Source organism: Panulirus ornatus, chromosome 10 (genome assembly GCF_036320965.1).
Source record: "Panulirus ornatus isolate Po-2019 chromosome 10, ASM3632096v1, whole genome shotgun sequence".
Taxonomy (NCBI): domain Eukaryota; kingdom Metazoa; phylum Arthropoda; class Malacostraca; order Decapoda; family Palinuridae; genus Panulirus; species Panulirus ornatus.
In genome coordinates, this window is record NC_092233.1 from 4,821,594 (window position 1) to 4,841,038 (window position 19,445).

Sequence of the window (19,445 nt, forward strand, 5' to 3'; positions counted from 1 at the left end):
CACTGCCTTAGTGAGTGAAGGTTTTCCAAACATCAAATTATACATGCTCTTGGAGATTAAAGGTTTATATAATTGCAAGATGTACAGTTTTGAGCGGTTACATATAAGAATTGAGATCATACTACTGACATATGTTTGTAATTGTTGCAAAAGAATATCCTTAAGGTAAGACTTTTCATCTTATAAGAATTCCAATGGATTGAACCAGGGCATGTGAAACGTCTGGGGTAAACCATGGAAAGGTCTGTGGGGCCTGGATGTGGATAGGTAGTTGTGGTTTTGGTGTATTACACGTGACAGCTAGAGACTTAGTGCGAATGAATGTGACCTTTTTTGTTTGCTTTCTTTGCGCTAACTCTCTGACGTAGGGGGTGGTGATGCCATTTCATGTGGGGTGGGGTGGTGCTGGGAATTGATAAAGGAAAGGGAGTATGAAAATGTACATATGTGCATACATATATGGGTATGTTTGAAGGAATAGTGGTTCTAACAGTGTTATATGGTTGCGAGGCATTGGCTATAGATAGAGTTGCGCGAAGGAGGGAGGATGTGCTGGAAATAAGATGTTTGAGGACAAAATGTGGTGTGAGGTGGTTTGATCGAGTAAGTAATGAAAGGGTAAGAGAGATGTGTGGTGATAAAAAGAGTGTGGTAGAGAGAGCAGAAGAGAGTGTTTTGAAGTGGTTTGGTCACATGGAGAGAATGAGTGAGGAAAGATTGACAAAGGGGATATATGTGTCAGAGGTGGAGGGAACAAGAAGTGGGAGACCAAATTTGGAGGTGGAAAGATGGAGTGAAAAAGATTTTGAGTGATTGGGGCCTGAACACGCAGGGGGGTGAATGGCGTGCAAGGAATAGAGCGAATTGGAACGATGTGGTATACTGGTCGACGTGCTGTCAATGGATTGAACCAGGGCATGTGAAGCGTCTGGGGTAAACCATGGAAAGTTGTGTGGGGCCTGGATGTGGAAAGGGAGCTGTGGTTTCAGTGCATTATACATGACAGCTAGAGAGTGAGTGTGAACAAATGTGGCCTTTGTTGTCTTTCCCTAGCACTACCTTGCACACATACAGGAGGAGGGGGTTGTTATTTCATGTGTGGCGGGGTGGTGACGGGAATGAATAAGGGCAGACAGTATGAATTATGTTCGTGTGTATATATGTATATGTCTGTGTGTGTATATATAAGTTGAGATGTATAGGTATGTATATGTGCATGTGTGGACGTATATGTATATACATGTGTATGTGGGTGTGTTGGGCCATTCTTTCGTCTGTTTCCTTGCGCTAACTCGCAAACGCGGGAGACAGCGACAAAGCAAAATTATAATAATAATAATAATAATAATATATATATATATATATATATATATATATATATATATATATATATATATATATATATATATATATGTGTGTGTGTGTGTGTGTGTGTGTGGAAGGTATTAAGAATATATGGTGTGGGAGGCAAGTTGTTAGAAGCAGTGAAAAGTTTTTATCGAGGATGTAAGGCATGTGTATGTGTAGGAAGAGAGGAAAGTGATTGGTTCTCAGTGAATGTAGGTTTGCGGCAGGGGTGTGTGATGTCTCCATGGTTGTTTAATTTGTTTATGGATGGGGTTGTTAGGGAGGTGAATGCAAGAGTTTTGGAAAGAGGGGCAAGTATGAAGTATGTTGTGGATGAGAGAGCTTGGGAAGTGAGTCAGTTGTTGTTCGCTGATGATACAGCGCTGGTGGCTGATTCATGTGAGAAACTGCAGAAGCTGGTGACTGAGTTTGATAAAGTGTGTGAAAGAAGAAAGTTAAGAGTAAATGTGAATAAGAGCAAGGTTATTAGGTACAGTAGGGTTGAGGGTCAAGTTAATTGGGAGGTAAGTTTGAATGGAGAAAAACTGGAGGAAGTAAAGTGTTTTAGATATCTGGGAGTGGATCTGGCAGCGGGTGGAACCATGGAAGCGGAAGTGGATCATAGGGTGGGGAAGGGGCGAAAATCCTGGGAGCCTTGAAGAATGTGTGGAAGTCGAGAACATTATCTCGGAAAGCAAAAATGGGTATGTTTGAAGGAATAGTGGTTCCAACAATGTTGTATGGTTGCGAGGCGTGGGCTATGGATAGAGTTGTGTGCAGGAGGAGGGATGTGCTGGAAATGAGATGTTTGAGGACAATGTGTGGTGTGAGGTGGTTTGATCGAGTAAGTAACGTAAGGGTAAGAGAGATGTGTGGAAATAAAAAGAGTGTGGTTGAGAGAGCAGAAGAGGGTGTTTTGAAATGGTTTGGGCACATGGAGAGAATGAGTGAGGAAAGATTGACCAAGAGGATATATGTGTCAGAGGTGGAGGGAACGAGGAGAAGTGGGAGACCGAATTGGAGGTGGAAAGATGGAGTGAAAAAGATTTTGTGTGATCGGGGCCTGAACATGCAGGAGGGTGAAAGGCGTGCAAGGAATAGAGTGCATTGGATTGATGTGGTATACCGGGGTTGACGTGCTGTCAGTGGATTGAATCAGGGCATGTGAAGCGACTGGGGTAAACCATGGAAAGCTGTGTAGGTATGTATATTTGCGTGTGTGGACGTATGTATGTACATGTGTATGGGGGTGGGTTGGGCCATTTCTTTCGTCTGTTTCCTTGCGCTACCTCGCAAACGCGGGAAACAGCGACAAAGCAAAAATATATATATATATATATATATATATATATATATATATATATATATATATATATATATATATCTTCTGTTTCCCCTTTTAGAAAGTTAAAAAAAAAATACAAGGTAGGATTTCTGGCTCCCCGCTCCCGTCCCCTCTAGTCGCTTTCTACGACACGCTAGGAATGCGTGGGAAGTATTCTTTCACCCCTATCCCCAGGGATAATATATATATATATATATATATATATATATATATATATATATATATATATATATATATATATATATATATATATATACACACGCATACACACGCACATATACACACACACACATACATATATATACATATGAAAAATGTAAGAAACAATTTAGAAAACTGAAACTTCTAGCTTGAAATGAAATGAAAAAAATGGATGTCACATAATGGTTCAACCTCTGGCTATGGAAAAAGGAAATGTATAATTTATTTACACAAACGTCAATAGTAGATCTCATCAATTTGATGCACGAGACCGGGTTATAGTGATGGGTGATTTGAATGCAAAGGTGAGTAATGTGGCAGTTGAGGGAATAATTGGTATACATGGGGTGTTCAGTGTTGTAAATGGAAATGGTGAAGAGCTTGTAGATTTATGTGCTGAAAAAGGACTGATGATTGGGAATACCTGGTTTAAAAAGCGAGATATACATAAGTATACTTATGTAAGTAGGAGAGATGGCCAGAGAGCGTTATTGGATTACGTGTTAATTGACAGGCGCGCGAAAGAGAGACTTTTAGATGTTAATGTGCTGAGAGGTGCAACTGGAGGGATATCTGATCATTATCTTGTGGAGGCTAAGGTGAAGATTTGTATGGGTTTTCAGAAAAGAAGAGTGAATGTTGGGGTGAAGAGGGTGGTGAGAGTAAGTGAGCTTGGGAAGGAGACTTGTGTGAGGAAGTACCAGGAGAGACTAAGTACAGAATGGAAAAAGGTGAGAACAATGGAAGTAAGGGGAGTGGGGGAGGAATGGGATGTATTTAGGGAATCAGTGATGGATTGCGCAAAAGATGCTTGTGGCATGAGAAGAGTGGGAGGTGGGTTGATTAGAAAAGGTAGTGAGTGGTGGGATGAAGAAGTAAGATTATTAGTGAAAGAGAAGAGAGAGGCATTTGGACGATTTTTGCAGGGAAAAAATGAAATTGAGTGGGAGATGTATAAAAGAAAGAGACAGGAGGTCAAGAGAAAGGTGCAAGAGGTGAAAAAAAGGGCAAATGAGAGTTGGGGTGAGAGAGTATCATTAAATTTTAGGGAGAATAAAAAGATGTTCTGGAAGGAGGTAAATAAAGTGCGTAAGACAAGGGAGCAAATGGGAACTTCAGTGAAGGGCGCAAATGGGGAGGTGATAACAAGTAGTGGTGATGTGAGAAGGAGATGGAGTGAGTATTTTGAAGGTTTGTTGAATGTGTTTGATGATAGAGTGGCAGATATAGGGTGTTTTGGTCGAGGTGGTGTGCAAAGTGAGAGGGTTAGGGAAAATGATTTGGTAAACAGAGAAGAGGTAGTAAAAGCTTTGCGGAAGATGAAAGCCGGCAAGGCAGCAGGTTTGGATGGTATTGCAGTGGAATCTATTAAAAAAGAGGGCGACTGTATTGTTGACTGGTTGGTAAGGTTATTTAATGTATGTATGACTCATGGTGAGGTGCCTGAGGATTGGCGGAATGCGTGCATAGTACCACTGTACAAAGGCAAAGGGGATAAGAGTGAGTGCTCAAATTACAGAGGTATAAGTTTGTTGAGTATTCCTGGTAAATTATATGGGAGGATATTGATTGAGAGGGTGAAGGCATGTACAGAGCATCAGATTGGGGAAGAGCAGTGTGGTTTCAGAAGTGGTAGAGGATGTGTGGATCAGGTGTTTGCTTTGAAGAATGTATGTGAGAAATACTTAGAAAAGCAAATGGATTTGTATGTAGCATTTATGGATCTGGAGAAGGCATATGATAGAGTTGATAGAGATGCTCTGTGGAAGGTATTAAGAATATATGGTGTGGGAGGCAAGTTGTTAGAAGCAGTGAAAAGTTTTTATCAAGGATGTAAGGCATGTGTACGTGTAGGAAGAGAGGAAAGTGATTGGTTCTCAGTGAATGTAGGTTTGCGGCAGGGGTGTGTGATGTCTCCATGGTTGTTTAATTTGTTTATGGATGGGGTTGTCAGGGAGGTGAATGCAAGAGTTTTGGAAAGAGGGGCAAGTATGAAGTCTGTTGGGGATGAGAGAGCTTGGGAAGTGAGTCAGTTGTTGTTCGCTGATGATACAGCGCTGGTGGCTGATTCATGTGAGAAACTGCAGAAGCTGGTGACTGAGTTTGGTAAAGTGTGTGAAAGAAGAAAGTTAAGAGTAAATGTGAATAAGAGCAAGGTTATTAGGTACAGTAGGGTTGAGGGTCAAGTCAATTGGGAGGTGAGTTTGAATGGAGAAAAACTGGAGGAAGTGAAGTGTTTTAGATATCTGGGAGTGGATCTGGCAGCGGATGGAACCATGGAAGCGGAAGTGGATCACAGGGTGGGGGAGGGGGCAAAAATTCTGGGAGCCTTGAAGAATGTGTGGAAGTCGAGAACATTATCTCGGAAAGCAAAAATGGGTATGTTTGAAGGAATAGTGGTTCCAACAATGTTGTATGGTTGCGAGATGTGGGCTATGGATAGAGTTGTGCGCAGGAGGATGGATGTGCTGGAAATGAGATGTTTGAGGACAATATGTGGTGTGAGGTGGTTTGATCGAGTAAGTAACGTAAGGGTAAGAGAGATGTGTGGAAATAAAAAGAGCGTGGTTGAGAGAGCAGAAGAGGGTGTTTTGAAATGGTTCGGGGACATGGAGAGAATGAGTGAGGAAAGATTGACCAAGAGAATATATGTGTCGGAGGTGGAGGGAACGAGGAGAAGAGGGAGACCAAATTGGAGGTGGAAAGATGGAGTGAAAAAGATTTTGTGTGATCGGGGCCTGAACATGCAGGAGGGTGAAAGGAGGGCAAGGAACAGAGTGAATTGGAGCGATGTGGTATACCGGGGTTGACGTGCTGTCAGTGGATTGAATCAAGGCATGTGAGGCGTCTGGGGTAAACCATGGAAAGCTGTGTAGGTATGTATATTTGCGTGTGTGGACATATGTATATACATGTGTATGGGGGTGTGTTGGGCCATTTCTTTCGTCTGTTTCCTTGTGCTACCTCGCAAACGCGGGAGACAGCGACAAAGCAAAAAATATATATATATTTTTTTTTTATATACTTTGTATATATATATATATATATATATATATATATATATATATATATGTGTGTGTGTGTGTGTGTGTGTGTGTGTGATTGGACAATCTCATGTTTACCGAATGGCGTCCTAGCTTCGTCTCTTTGATGTATATCAACTTACTGTTATATTTCTCTTTGTGTCTCCCCTGATGATGTGATTATTACACAAAAGTGCATTTGGGAACTTTTCGTGTTTCATTTTCCCCGTGGACTCATAGGAATATCTTGATCACGTGCAGAATTGTGATCCTTTCCTATATATGTATGTATACGTTGAAATGTATATGTATGTGTATGTGTGTGTGTGGGCATTTATGTACATACATGTGTGTGTGGGTGGGTTGGGCCATTCTTTCATCTCTTTCCTTGTGCTACCTTGCTAACGCGGGAGACCGACAAAGTATAATAAATATAGATATATAAGGAGAGATAGGTAGTATGTTAAAGAAAGGAACCTTGATGTTTTGGCTGAGTGAAACAAAGCTCAAGGGTAAAGGAGAAGAGTTGTTTGGTAATGTCTTGGGAGTAAAAGCCAGGGTTAGTGAGACGACAAGAGCAAAGGAAGGAGTAGCACCTTCAGAAGCAGGAGTTGTGGGAATATGTGATAGAGTTTAAGAAAGTAAACGAGATTGATATGGGTAAAACTGAAAGTAGATGGAGAGAGATGGGTGAGTATTGGTGTCTATGGACCTGGTCATGAGAAGAAAGGTCATGAGAGGCAAGTGCTTTGGGAACAGCTGTGTGAGTATGTTAGTAGCTTTGTTGCACAAGACTGGGTTATAGTGATGGGTGATTTGGATGTAAAGGTGGGTAATGTGGCAGTTGGAGGTATAATTGGTGTACATACACTGATGTGTTCTCTAGCATGAAATTTTCCATGATAAGTGAATAGTATTGCATATTTGAAACGTTACCAGACTACCTGAGTGTCGTTACACTTTTCACCTTCTGCAGGGTTGTATCACCATCAATTGTCTAAGAGAATTGCAGTTTCTGCAGATGAGTCCATCATATGCTTGTTCATGATTGTAATACAGCTTTGAAGTTATATGATTAATTGATTATCCAAAACATAAAACGAAGATCCATATTGTAGTATGAATTCCAGAAGAGAACAAATACAAAATGGGAACTAAACTGTCTATCCATATCTTTGATACCCATTCCCTTCTGGAATTCCCTCTTGGGGTTAGCCATGACATAATAGTCTCCTTAACTGGTAAACTACAGTGCTCCTTCGTAACCTTTAGTAACTCACCTTTAACAGGCCACTGGGAGTGGGCAGTTCTAATGCAGTGTGTCCTGAGGCTCCTACCTAATGTTCTACCTAATGGGTTTACCTAATTTTTCTGCTTAATCTATCATCATAGACCCCATTTTTAGTCATCAAAAGGTGTATTAGGTGCAGTGCTCGCACACATCCTTCACCCGTGGGTTGTGTGTTAAAAGTGAAACATTTTATCTTCCACACTTTCAGGAGCATTTCTTAGATTACTAAACTTTTACAGAAAATTGGATATATGGCCAAAGGAAATACTTAATAAACCGAAGGTCGAGTCATTAGCATTGCACACCTGCCAGCTCAGTTGCTCACCCACATATGTGGTCTACATGAATTGGCTTGAGATTCAGCAGTGTAGAACAAAATACAAGGAGAGAGTCTGTATAAAGTATTAACAGAATTTGTAACAAAGTACAAATTGAACAGTAGAACTTAAACAGTGCAGTAACAAACTAAAATACATTGCTGTTTTATATTACTGTTATATTACTGGGGTCTCCAGCTGGAAAGTGAACATAATACAAAGTATTCATACTATTTGGCCAAGCATCTGTAGATCTTTGGACATCACAGAAAGCTGAATTTTCCTTTCTGCATTTCTGTATACATGAGACTTTAGCTCCCATTTGTTGCACAGTGCAGTAGCTGACTTGTTCACCAGCACTTCTGGCTTCATTACATGCCTATATGAGTACATTTTGTAATTATTTCTTTCATATAAAAGGGAACTCAAAATTTATAATTTGAAAATTCATAATTTTTCATCCATCACTTCAAATTCTAACTTAGTTTTTCAAGCGTAGCAGCCTCATTCTGTTGATGTAAATACAATCCCGAAAAGAATGTAGATACAATCCCAGGAATGTTTTTTGTTGCTAAGTTATCAAGGGAAAAGGAAAGAAGTTGAACCAAATAATCCTGATATGATAGAAAGATTTATTTATTTATTTATTTTGCTTTGTCGCTGTCTCCCGCGTTAGCGAGGTAGCGCAAGGAAACAGACAAAAGAATGGCCCAACCCACCCACATACACATGTATATACATACATGTCCACACACGCAAATATACATACCTATACATCTCAATGTATACATATATATACACACAGACATATACATATATACACATGTACATAATTCATACTGTCTGCCTTTATTCATTCACATCGCCACCCCGCCACACATGAAATAACAACCCCCTCCCCCTCATGTGCGCGAGGTAGCACTAGGAAAAGACAACAAAGGCCACATTTGTTCACACTCAGTCTCTAGCTGTCACGTAATAATGCACCAAGACCACAGCTCCCTTCCACATCCAGGCCCCACAGAACTTTCCATGGTTTACCCCTGATGCTTCACATGCCCTGGTTCAATCCATTGACAGCACGTCGACCCCGGTATACCACATTGTTCCAGTTCACTCTATTCCTTGCACGCCTTTCACCCTCCTGCATGTTCAGGCCCCGATCACAGAAAATCTTTTTCACTCCAGCTTTCCACTTCCAGTTTGGTCTCCCACTTCTTGTTCCCTCCATCTCTGACACATATATCCCTTTGTCAATCTTTCCTCACTCATTCTCTCCATGTGACCAAACCATTTCAAAACACCCTCTTCTGCTCTCTCAACCACACTCTTTTTATCACCACACATCTCTCTTACCCTATTATTACTTACTCGATCAAACCACCTCACACCACATATTGTCTTCAGACATCTCATTTCCAGCACATCCACCCTCCTCCGCACAACTCTATCCATAGCTCACGCCTCACAACCATATAACATTGTTGGAACCACTATTCCTTCAAACATACCCATTTTTGCTTTCAGAGATAATGTTCTTGACTTCCACACATTCTTCAGTGCTCAGAACTTTTGCCCCCTCCCCCACCCTATGATTCACTTCCACTTCCATGGTTCCATCCGCTGCCAAATCCATTCCCAGATATCTAAAACACTTCAATTCCTCCTGTTTTTCTCCATTGAAACTTACCTCCCAATTGACTTGTCCCTACTGTACCAAATAACCTTGCTCTTATTCACATTTACTCTCGGCTTTCTTCTTTCACACACTTTACCAAACTCAGTCACCAGCTTCTGCAGTTTCTTACATGAATCAGCCACCAGCGCTGTATCATCAGCGAACAACTGACTCACTTCCCAAGCTCTCTCATCCACAACAGACTGCATACTTGCCCCTCTTTCCAAAACTCTTGCATTCACCTCCCTAAACCCCATCCATAGACAAATTAAACAACCATGAAGACTTCACACACCCCTGCCGCAAACCTACATTCACTGAGAACCAATCACTTTCCTCTCTTCCTACACATGCACATGCCTTACATCAACACAAACTTATCACTGCTTCTAACAACTTGCCTCCCACACCATATTTCTTAATACCTTCCACAGAGCATCTGTATCAACTCTATCATGTGCCTTCTCCAGATCCATAAATGCTACATACAAATCCATCTGTTTTTCTAAGTATTTCTCACATACATTCTTCAAAGCAAACACCTGATCCACACATCCTCTACCACTAATGAAACCACACTGCTCTTTTCCAATCTGATGCTCTGTACATGCCTTCACCCTCTCAATCAATACCCTCCCATATAATTTCCCAGGAATACTCAACAAACTTATACCTCTGTAATTTGAGCACTCACTCTTATCCCCTTTGCCTTTGTACAGTGGCACTATGCAAGCATTCCGCCAATCCTCAGGCACCTCACCATGAGTAATACATACATTAAATAACCTTAGCAACCAGTCAGCAATACAGTCACCCTCTTTTTTAATAAATTCCACTGCAATACCATCCAAACCCGCTGCCTTGCCGACTTTCATCTTCCGCAAAGCTTTTACTACCTCTTCTCTGTTTACCAAATCATGCACCCTAACCCTCTCACTTTGCACACCACCTTGACCAAAACACCCTATATCTGCCACTCTATCATCAAACATATTCAACAGACCTTCAGAATACTCACTCCATCTCCTTCTCACATCACCACTACCTGTTATCACCTCCCTATTAACCCCCTTCACTGAAGTTTCCATTTGTTCCCTTGTCTTACACACTTTATTTACCTCCTTCCAAAACATCTTTTTATTCTCTCTAAAATTTAATGATACTCTCACCCCAACTCTCATTTGCCCTCTTTTTCACCTCTTACACCTTTCTCTTGACCTCCTTCCTCTTTCTTTTATACATCTCCCACTCATTTGCATTATTTCCCTGCAAAAATCGTCCAAATGCCTCTCTCTTCTCTTTCACTAATAATCTTACTTCTTCATCCCACCACTCACTACCCTTTCTAATCTGCCCACCTCCCATGCTTCTCATGCCACAAGCATCTTTTGCGCAAGCAATCTCTGCTTCCCTCAATACATCCCATTCCTCCCCCACTCCCCTTATGTCCTTTGTTCTCACCTTCTTCCATTCTGTACTCAGACTCTCCTGGTACTTCCTCACACAAGTCTCCTTCCCAAGTTCACTTACTCTCACCACTCTTTTCACCCCAACATTCTCTCTTTTCTGAAAACCTCTACAAATCTTCACCTTCGCCTCCACAAGATAATGATCAGACATCCCTCCAGTTTCGCCTCTCAGCACATTAACATCCAGAAGTCTCTTTTGCGTGCCTATCAATTAACACGTAATCCAATAACGCTCTTTGGCCATCTCTCCTACTTACATACGTATACTTATGTATATCTCGCTTTTTAAACCAGGTATTCCCAGTCACCAGTCCTTTTTCAGCACATAAATCTACAAGCTCTTCACCAGAAAGATATTTGATGTTTTATGCTTTGCAAGATATAAAGGAATTGAAGAAATGATTTGGACCAAAAACATTATGTGGAAAAAGGCTGGGTTATTGTATTCTAAGACTCCCTTCGAGTATACATGTGAAAGGCTCTAAACAAATATGTATGAGCTCAGTAAAAAAGATGGAGATACTTTTTGATATCCTAAACAAGACATGCAAGGAGTGAGCTTATAAATATTTATAAGACCTGACTAATGACTGAAAGTGCCTCATGATGCACTCCAGCTCGACATCTATGCAGTGTGCATTGCAGCAGAGAATAGCAGTACAGTATTGTTATGCAGTTGGTATGTGCAGAGTGCTTCATGGTTGCGTTACCATATGGGTCATAAGTAGGTACTCTTTCTCTGTACACCCATATTATCTCAAGTGTTGTGTGAATTTTTTTTTTAGATTTTTATCGTATACTGCTGCAGGAAATTGCATTGGGCCTAAAGGTATATTCCAGTTTTTTTACCATGCATTGTTATCATTCTTATCATAATTCATCTTGCTTTTGTATCTAGTGTCTATATATGAGTTTTCAAATAATGTATTGTTTTCAGTGACCAGGCAGGATGTCTATGTCCGGTGCAGAATACCTGGCCTCCATCTATGGCACTGAGAAGGATAAGGTCAACTGCTCCTTCTACATCAAAACTGGGGCTTGTCGCCACAGTGAAAGATGTTCCAGAAAGCACAACAAGCCACAGTACAGGTAAGTTCCTGGTGTACAACTTCAGTTAGTCTACATGATTTTTATATTTAGGGCATAGTTCTATGACATCAGGACAGAAGAGATTTCTGTGGGATCTCAACCTACTCATCCCTCATGTGGTTGTTTTTTGCCATTGCTGCCTAGCATTGTGGGCCACTGTATGTGGCATAGAATTTGATAGTTTAGAAGATTGAAGTTAGCTGCTCTGATAGTTTTTGCCATCGAGTTTTATGAATCATAAGTGGGGATATTTTGCTAATTTTGAGCTTTCTGGCATATACCACTTGATCTATAAAGAAACCTGGCAGCTTTGTGGCATATACCACTTGAGCTATAAAAGACCTTGCAGCATTGTGACATATAGCACCCTGACGTATAAGAACCATGCAGCTTTGTGGCACATATACTTGACCTATGAAAAACAAACACTCAGTAAATATAGGAAAATGTGAACTATCTTGGTAGGTAGTTGGTAGGCAGCCACTGGCTAGGGAGGTATATTACCAGCACTACCTGCTAGTACTCTATTGGTTGTCAAGTTACACTCCTTTAACCCAGGCAGCTGTCTTTTCTTTTTGCCTCTCCCACACGTGAACTGCTGGCATTCTGTCCACAATCATACAGTTTCCCACTCGCATTCTATTCACAAATATTCAAAATCTCCATGTCACATGTAACGTTTGACAATACTTAACTCTCGCAACTCATTCTTTGTAACTAGGTTTTCTTGCTGGCCCTGCCTTTTGGCAAAATGGTAGGAGCTGTTGATAGTAGAAGGAGGTGGGAGCATTAAGTTGATTCAGTAGGTTGGAATGCTAGGCATGAAAATTTGGTAGACTCATTAGGTAGAACTAGTTGGTAGGAACATTAGATAGAGCCTTTGAAAACACTGTGCTAGAGTTGCCCTCTGCCAGGGTGAGGAACTAAAGGGTATGAAGGGGCACTGGAGTTCACTATTTATGGAAACTTTTGCCATGGCAACCCCCTTGAGGAAGTTCCCAAAGGGAATGAGTATCAGAGGTAGATGAACTGTCTTTAGGTAAAAAAGAAGGTTGAAGCCCAGATTATTTAGAAAACGATTTTTTTGTAAATACGTACACACACACTTACACACACACACACTACACACACACACACACACACACACACACACACACACACACACACACATATGTATGTATATGTGTTTGTGTGCATAGAGGTCATATATTTATATTGATATGAATATCATTTTCAACTCGCTTCATATTTATGTTCGTTGAAACAAGTGCATAAGCCTCACAGTTCATATGTATGTATCCTCAACTTATGACCAATTTAATTCACTCAATTGTGTGGCCAGATATTAGAGCATCAAGTTTTCTCAAAGGAATTAGGCTCTCTTTTCTCAGCCACTCAACAGCCCATTCGAGTTGGACACTATGAAACACAAATGATCAATATTGGCAGACATATGTACACTGTGATTTTGATTTTCCTGCTTGCATTTGAGGGAACCAATTGTTTCCTTGCTCATGAATATATAGATGATACAAATCATTTGCAGCTGTTATTAGCATGTAAAGAAAATCTTCAATGCTCATTCTCTCAGAGATCTCCATAGTGGGAGAATGTCACATGCTCTCTTCACATGTCCTGCCTTGCAATTCTGTAGTGTAAGTAGATGAGATTCTGATGATGACATCCACCTATCACATTTGGACATACAGATTGATTTTATATAAAATTTTAGGTAATCTGTAGACTCTGAGGATGACAGTGGAAAATCAGAGTAGATGATACAGTGCATCATTTGGTAAATGCTGGGTTTATATGTAGCTGTGGAATGCTAAGATTTATATGCCTAACATTGGGTCAAGGTTTCAATGTTTATGTTGCTGAAATGAAATGGCTGTGGTTATTTAACCCTTAAGCAGTGGGGATGGTCCAAAAGATCCACTTTGTTGTGCATAGAAAAAAGTAGAACACAGAAGTAATTTCTTTCTGAAATATTGAATGAGCATGGAAAGATAGTAGAATTCTGTTGGCCTGAACCACAGGTTGGATGACTATTTGGGAGGCCAGTAGACGCAAAACATTTAGGTCATGCAAACATGAAATAGATGTAAACGAGTGAACCCACATTGCAACAAGCTGTAATTTGTGGTAATGAAGTGTTTGATTAAAGACACTGTAGTTGTTATCCCGGTCTTTTTTTATCAAGGTTTGGTAACAACAGTACTTATTTGATCCTTCGAAGCATTTTGCCTCACCTTCCCACTTTATTATTAAGCAGTGTATGATAATTTTTGGGATGTAACATATAGAAGAAATTTTTTTTTTTATTCAGAAAAATTTGATTTCATGTATTTTTTTAGTTTTTAAGGGGCCCACTATTTTAGGGCCCCTGGTGTAAGTAGACCATTTGTGCCAGAGTTTATGTGGCACTAATACAGTTGTAATGCTTAAGCCTTTGGTAGGCAATTGATTATTTTGGCTTTCCCATGTGCAAAAAAAACAGCTTTTTTAATGAAAACTAATATTAGTGAATTGTTTTCCTGTGAATTAGAACAGCCATTCCTGGTATAGGAAAAACAGGTTATTTACTGGATTAGTTAATCCTAAGTTTGCAAAAAATATTTTGTCATATGATTAGATGTGTAGCTTCCTCTGGCCAATCAGTCTCCATGGATCAGTCTCCCCCCCTTTTTTCCATCAACAGTGATGTCACTCAAGGTTCTGTCCTGTCTTTTCTTTTTCTTCTTTTCATCAAAGCTATCCTTTTTTCAACAAATAACCAAGTGCACTCAGACAATGACAACCCACCACTGGGTTCTACTCAGACTTGGACAAGATATCTCGGAGGAATAGACAAGTTTAATGCCTCCAAGACCCAATTTCTACCCATCTTTCTTGAAATTTGATTACCACCTTCCTTTTTCCTTTGACAGTTCTTTGATTCCACATCTTATCTCATTGAATATCTTTGGTATTACTGTAACATCCGCACTTTCTTGGAAGTCCTACATTATTGAAATAGCTAAGTCTGCCTCCAGGAGACTGGGAATCCTCTTTACGCATCCAGATTTTTTTTTTCTTTTGAACAATTATGGACTCCTGTGATGTAGCAGTTTAGCGTTCCTGACTGTGACGCATTCATGGGCCACCGAAGGTTAAGCACATAGGTTCAAATCCTGGTTATGGCAGTTGGTCCATGGTCAGCCCAGCTGTTCATCCACCCCTAGGGGTTGGTCAACAGAATGGGTTCCTGGCTCAGGCTGAACATACAAGAGGGTAAGAGGCATGCAAGGAATAGAGTGAAATGGGTTAATATGCTGTCAGTGGACTTAACCAGAGCATGTGAAACATCGTGGGTAAACCATGCAAAGGTCTGTGGGGCCTGGATGTGGATAGATAGCTGTGGTTTCGGTGCATTACACATGACAGCAAGAAAGAGTGTGAATGAATGTGGCAATTCTTTTTTCACCTCTTTGCCAGCTGCGAACATTTTATCTGCTCCATTCTCTGTTGCTCCCATATTTTTTTCTTATTCTTTTCACACTATTCACCTACAAAAAATATTTGTTGTCAGAAGGTCGTATGTTCTCTCTCACCCCATCTCTTACTTGCTTTCTTATTTTAGTTTTCATACCCTTTTTTGACCTGCTACTCTATTATTCCTCCTCACACCTCTTATTTCTTTCAATTGCAGTTTAACTTCTTCATCCCAATATTCACTACCCTCTTATTTATCCACCTTCCAACTTCTGCATACCCCATGCTTCACCTGCTCATGTAAGCACTGTTTACCTAGATACCTTCTACCACCATCCCACTCCCCATATTTCATTTACTAGCACCCTATACCACTCTTCACCCAGTCACTTATGTTATTTCTTCACAAAGGTTTCTGTTCCAAGCTCACACACTTTTACCTCCTTTTTTCCATGCCTCTTGTCCTCTTTTCTCAGAACCTTAATAGACTTTTACATTTACCTCACAATAAATGGTCACACCTCTTGCCTGGTGCTCATCTCAGCAAGTTCACATTCAGCAGTCTCTCCTATGTATGCCTCACACACCCTTGTATGGAGTACTGCTCTCACATCTGGGGTGATTCTAGCTCTGCATCCTTGCTTGACAGAGTTGAGTTGAAAGGGGTCCAACTAACTTCAGACTAACATTAAAAACTTGGCCCACTTGCCCTATGCCACAGTGTTGGTTCACTTTCCCTCTTCTGTAGATATTACTTTAGGTTTTGTTCCTGAGAGCTGGCTGCTTGTGTGCCTTCACCACTAGCTAGACCTTGCTATACTCAGCAAGCTGCTGTGTCATATGATCACTGTGTGGCTGTCAGCAGCTTAACGGTGGGCTGTTTTGATAACTGTATCTTTCCATACTCCTTGCAGCTTAGGAAGTCTCTTACTTTCTAATGTCTTTCCCAGTAACTATGAGCTGGCACATTTCAAAGGAAGGTTTTTCACTTCGTCCAAAATTTGTAAATACTTTTCCTGTCTCCTATATTTCCCTTTCATAACCTCTATATTCGATAACTGTATCTTTCCCTAAACCTTGCAGCTTTGGAAGTCTGTTACCTTCTAATGTTTTTTCCAATAACTATGAGCTGGCACATTTTAAAGGAAGGTTCTTCACTTCATCCAAAATTTGTAAATACTTTTCCTTGTATCCTATGTTTCCCTTTCATAACCTCTATATTTCAATTAGGCCCAGCCTTGATGTGGACTTTTGTCAGTAACTGGAGCCTCCAGCTTAAAATAAAGTCATGCCCACTTACCCCAGCCCCACTTATCAACATATATTCATGTATATACCTACATTTTTTTTGTTTCCCCTTTTAGAAATTGAAATGAAAAAATGGCAGTCAGGTATGACAAAATAATAAAATAATGAATTAAATTTTTTTAATTAGGCATTCTCAGTCACTAATTCCCTTTCAGCACACATCTGTGGTAAGTCCATTGATCTCATGTCAATCTCTCATTTACGCTAGGGATCCTGTGCTCCCCGATTATATCCTCAGTTTCTTCATTGCCCACTTTTGCTTTCATGTCCCATTTTACCAAAATTCAGTCGCATGCATGAAAATTATTGGAGCACTCCCAGTTCTCTCTAAAATGCATTTCTTTCACCTTCATTTGTGTCTCTGCCAGGTGCTGAACGCTGTTTTCATTCTCATATATGTCAGTGTAAAATTCACTTTCTTTGATAGAGTGCAACAGCTCCTCCATCAAAATTGTCACCTCCTTTCCTTATGCCCTGACACTGACCTCACACATTACCCCTTGAACATTTTCATACTGTCATCTCAGAGCCTGAACATTCAGGTTCCTCATCAGACATGGCGTTTGTCATTCCCTTCTTTATCCAAGTATATCCATGCTCACTTAAACACTAGCCAAAGCCTTTGAGGAGAAATCTCTGCCTGGTTCTTCTTTGTGATCCTGATTTTTAAATGATTATACAATAGTAGAAGTGTTTTAGCTCCTTTCTCATACCTGTTAGTCACTTCCTACAATGCACAGGAGATACCATTTGTGTTTAAGTGAATCTTAACACTCCATATATTTCATTTTTTTTTTATTTTCTGAGTTTCATATAGAAATTGGCAGAAATTTTGATTATAGATAAAGGATTGGGGACAAGTGTTCATTATGTAAATAGCCAAATGTTTGTTGTGTTTGATTGCAGTCATGTAGGGGCATGGTGAATCACTAAATGGTTTCTTTGCAAAATCCAGATTTTGTAATTATGAATGGCATTATTCTTCATAAATGAGAGACCATAGAATGTAATTCTTAGTTATGATAACAAAAGGGAGTAGAAATATAAATGAAGGTGATATGACATTCTATATGAGTGCACCATTTGAGTAATTACACTTATTTTTCATAATACGAATATTCATGTGGTGACATACACACGCACACACACACACGTACTAATGTAGAGTTTGAGGTAAACTTGATGATCAGAATCTTCAAATCATGCATAACTTTTGAGTGCTAAAAATTTATAAGCAACAGGAAGTTGGTTTATGAATGATTACTTTGTTCTGTTACATTTTATCATATGAATTTTGCAACAAACTTGAAGATAACATCCCTGGTGAATTTCTTAATAGTCTGGGAACTTTTATCATTGAAGATTTAAAGAAATAGCATTGTGCTTTCAATCAGGGACAGTATACATCCAGTGTTAACAACATTAAAAAAAGCATAGTAGCTGGGTCAGAGACCAAGCTTTAGGGGTAGAAGAGCCACCAAAGCTATCTGAGGGTAAGCATAAGAGAGATAGGTTAAGGGACATTGTGCAAGAGGAGCTGGATTATTTTCTTATAGGCTTCAGGGGCTCCAAAGAAGATGGACTTAAGGTCGTCAGAGGTGCTCATAAAGGTGAGAAGGACTCTTCCATTTCAAGGTTAGTTATAGTTGTTGAGAAGGGAAATTTATAAAGTAATAATCCATAAGGAAATGTAATCAAGCTGCTAAAGGAAATATGTAAGTGGGTGAAAGTCTTTAAGCAAGAATCATTAGTTGTTCAGTTGAATGAATGTTATAAGGTGTTGGTAATTAGAAAATTTGAAAAGGGTGAAGAATCAAAGTAAAATGAATTGGAAGATGTTTAGATTAAAGCCATTATGGAGATGATGAAATTTTTAGATATATAGTGAGAATTCATTTGAAACTGCTGTATGGTCATTAGAAAGTTTCAATGTGGAAGTGAGACATTGAGCAGAGAGTGTGATGAGTACTGATGGAAATAAGCAATAAGAATCAGTGTATGAGATGATTTGTAAAGTTATTTACATTTTATTAGGAAAGGGAAAGATAGAGCTAATGAGTATAAAATCAAGTGTTAGTCACTTATGATTCAGTCGAATTCTGTTAAAGCGTAAGAAAATGAAATTGGAAGAATAAGCCATTACGTGAAAGCAAAAAAATTGATAGATAATTGAAAATATAGATACACCAAAAATGCTCCTTAAAACTCAGAAATATGCAGAAAATACTCTACAAAGTATGATATTTAATAGAAACTTACCAGAAAATGTGATGGGGAGAGCTTGATGTGGTTGTGGAATAGGTTGGAATGGAATGAGGAAGAGGGAGAGTCCCCTAGAGGATTCTGAATTCCCTCAAATTATCTAATTGAACAATGGTTTTAATTGGGGGTGGAGAAATTTGCCAAATTGCGTTGAAATACCTAACTCGTTTTAACTGTGGTATTTTTTTCTCTATAAAGCTCTCTGTAATTGCTAAACACATTTATAATCATAACAACTAACTAAATGAAAACTTTTTAGAAAAGATTTTGGATGTTGGAAAAGTGGTTAGTTGTGGGTTGAGTTAGACAAGCTTAGACGCAGCTTACTGTGAACAGATAGAGTAATGCAGAAAAACTGTTGAAAGAAACCATAAGATGACAGCTTCTTGATCTTAATGAAAAAGTGAAAGTCTGGATAATGACCAACTGACAATAAGGGAAAGGTGAAAATGGATTCATTCTGCATGATGCAGCGAACTTTCTCTAATATCAGTGTGATACACATTTGAAATAAATGTAGAACATGTTCTGATAGATTCTGTACTGCTGTTTGATGAATATATTGTTCCTGAGGCCAGAAAAGTTTTGTAGAATCATAAATACATAATTGTGAAATGGATCCAGGACTATCATATATGCAT

General features: G+C 39.6%; 1 protein-coding gene across 3 annotated transcripts in view; it reads left to right on the plus strand.

The window, feature by feature from the left end:
* LOC139750738 (splicing factor U2af 38 kDa subunit-like) overlaps positions 1–19,445 on the plus strand; it is a 144,683-nt gene that overhangs the window by 1,263 nt on the left and 123,975 nt on the right. For all 3 annotated transcript variants that reach the window (XM_071665438.1, XM_071665436.1, XM_071665437.1), the window contains exon 2: positions 11,609–11,760. In XM_071665438.1, the coding sequence (XP_071521539.1) occupies positions 11,621–11,760 (140 nt within the window). In that variant the 5' untranslated portion in view covers positions 11,609–11,620. The remainder of the gene's footprint in view (positions 1–11,608; positions 11,761–19,445) is intronic.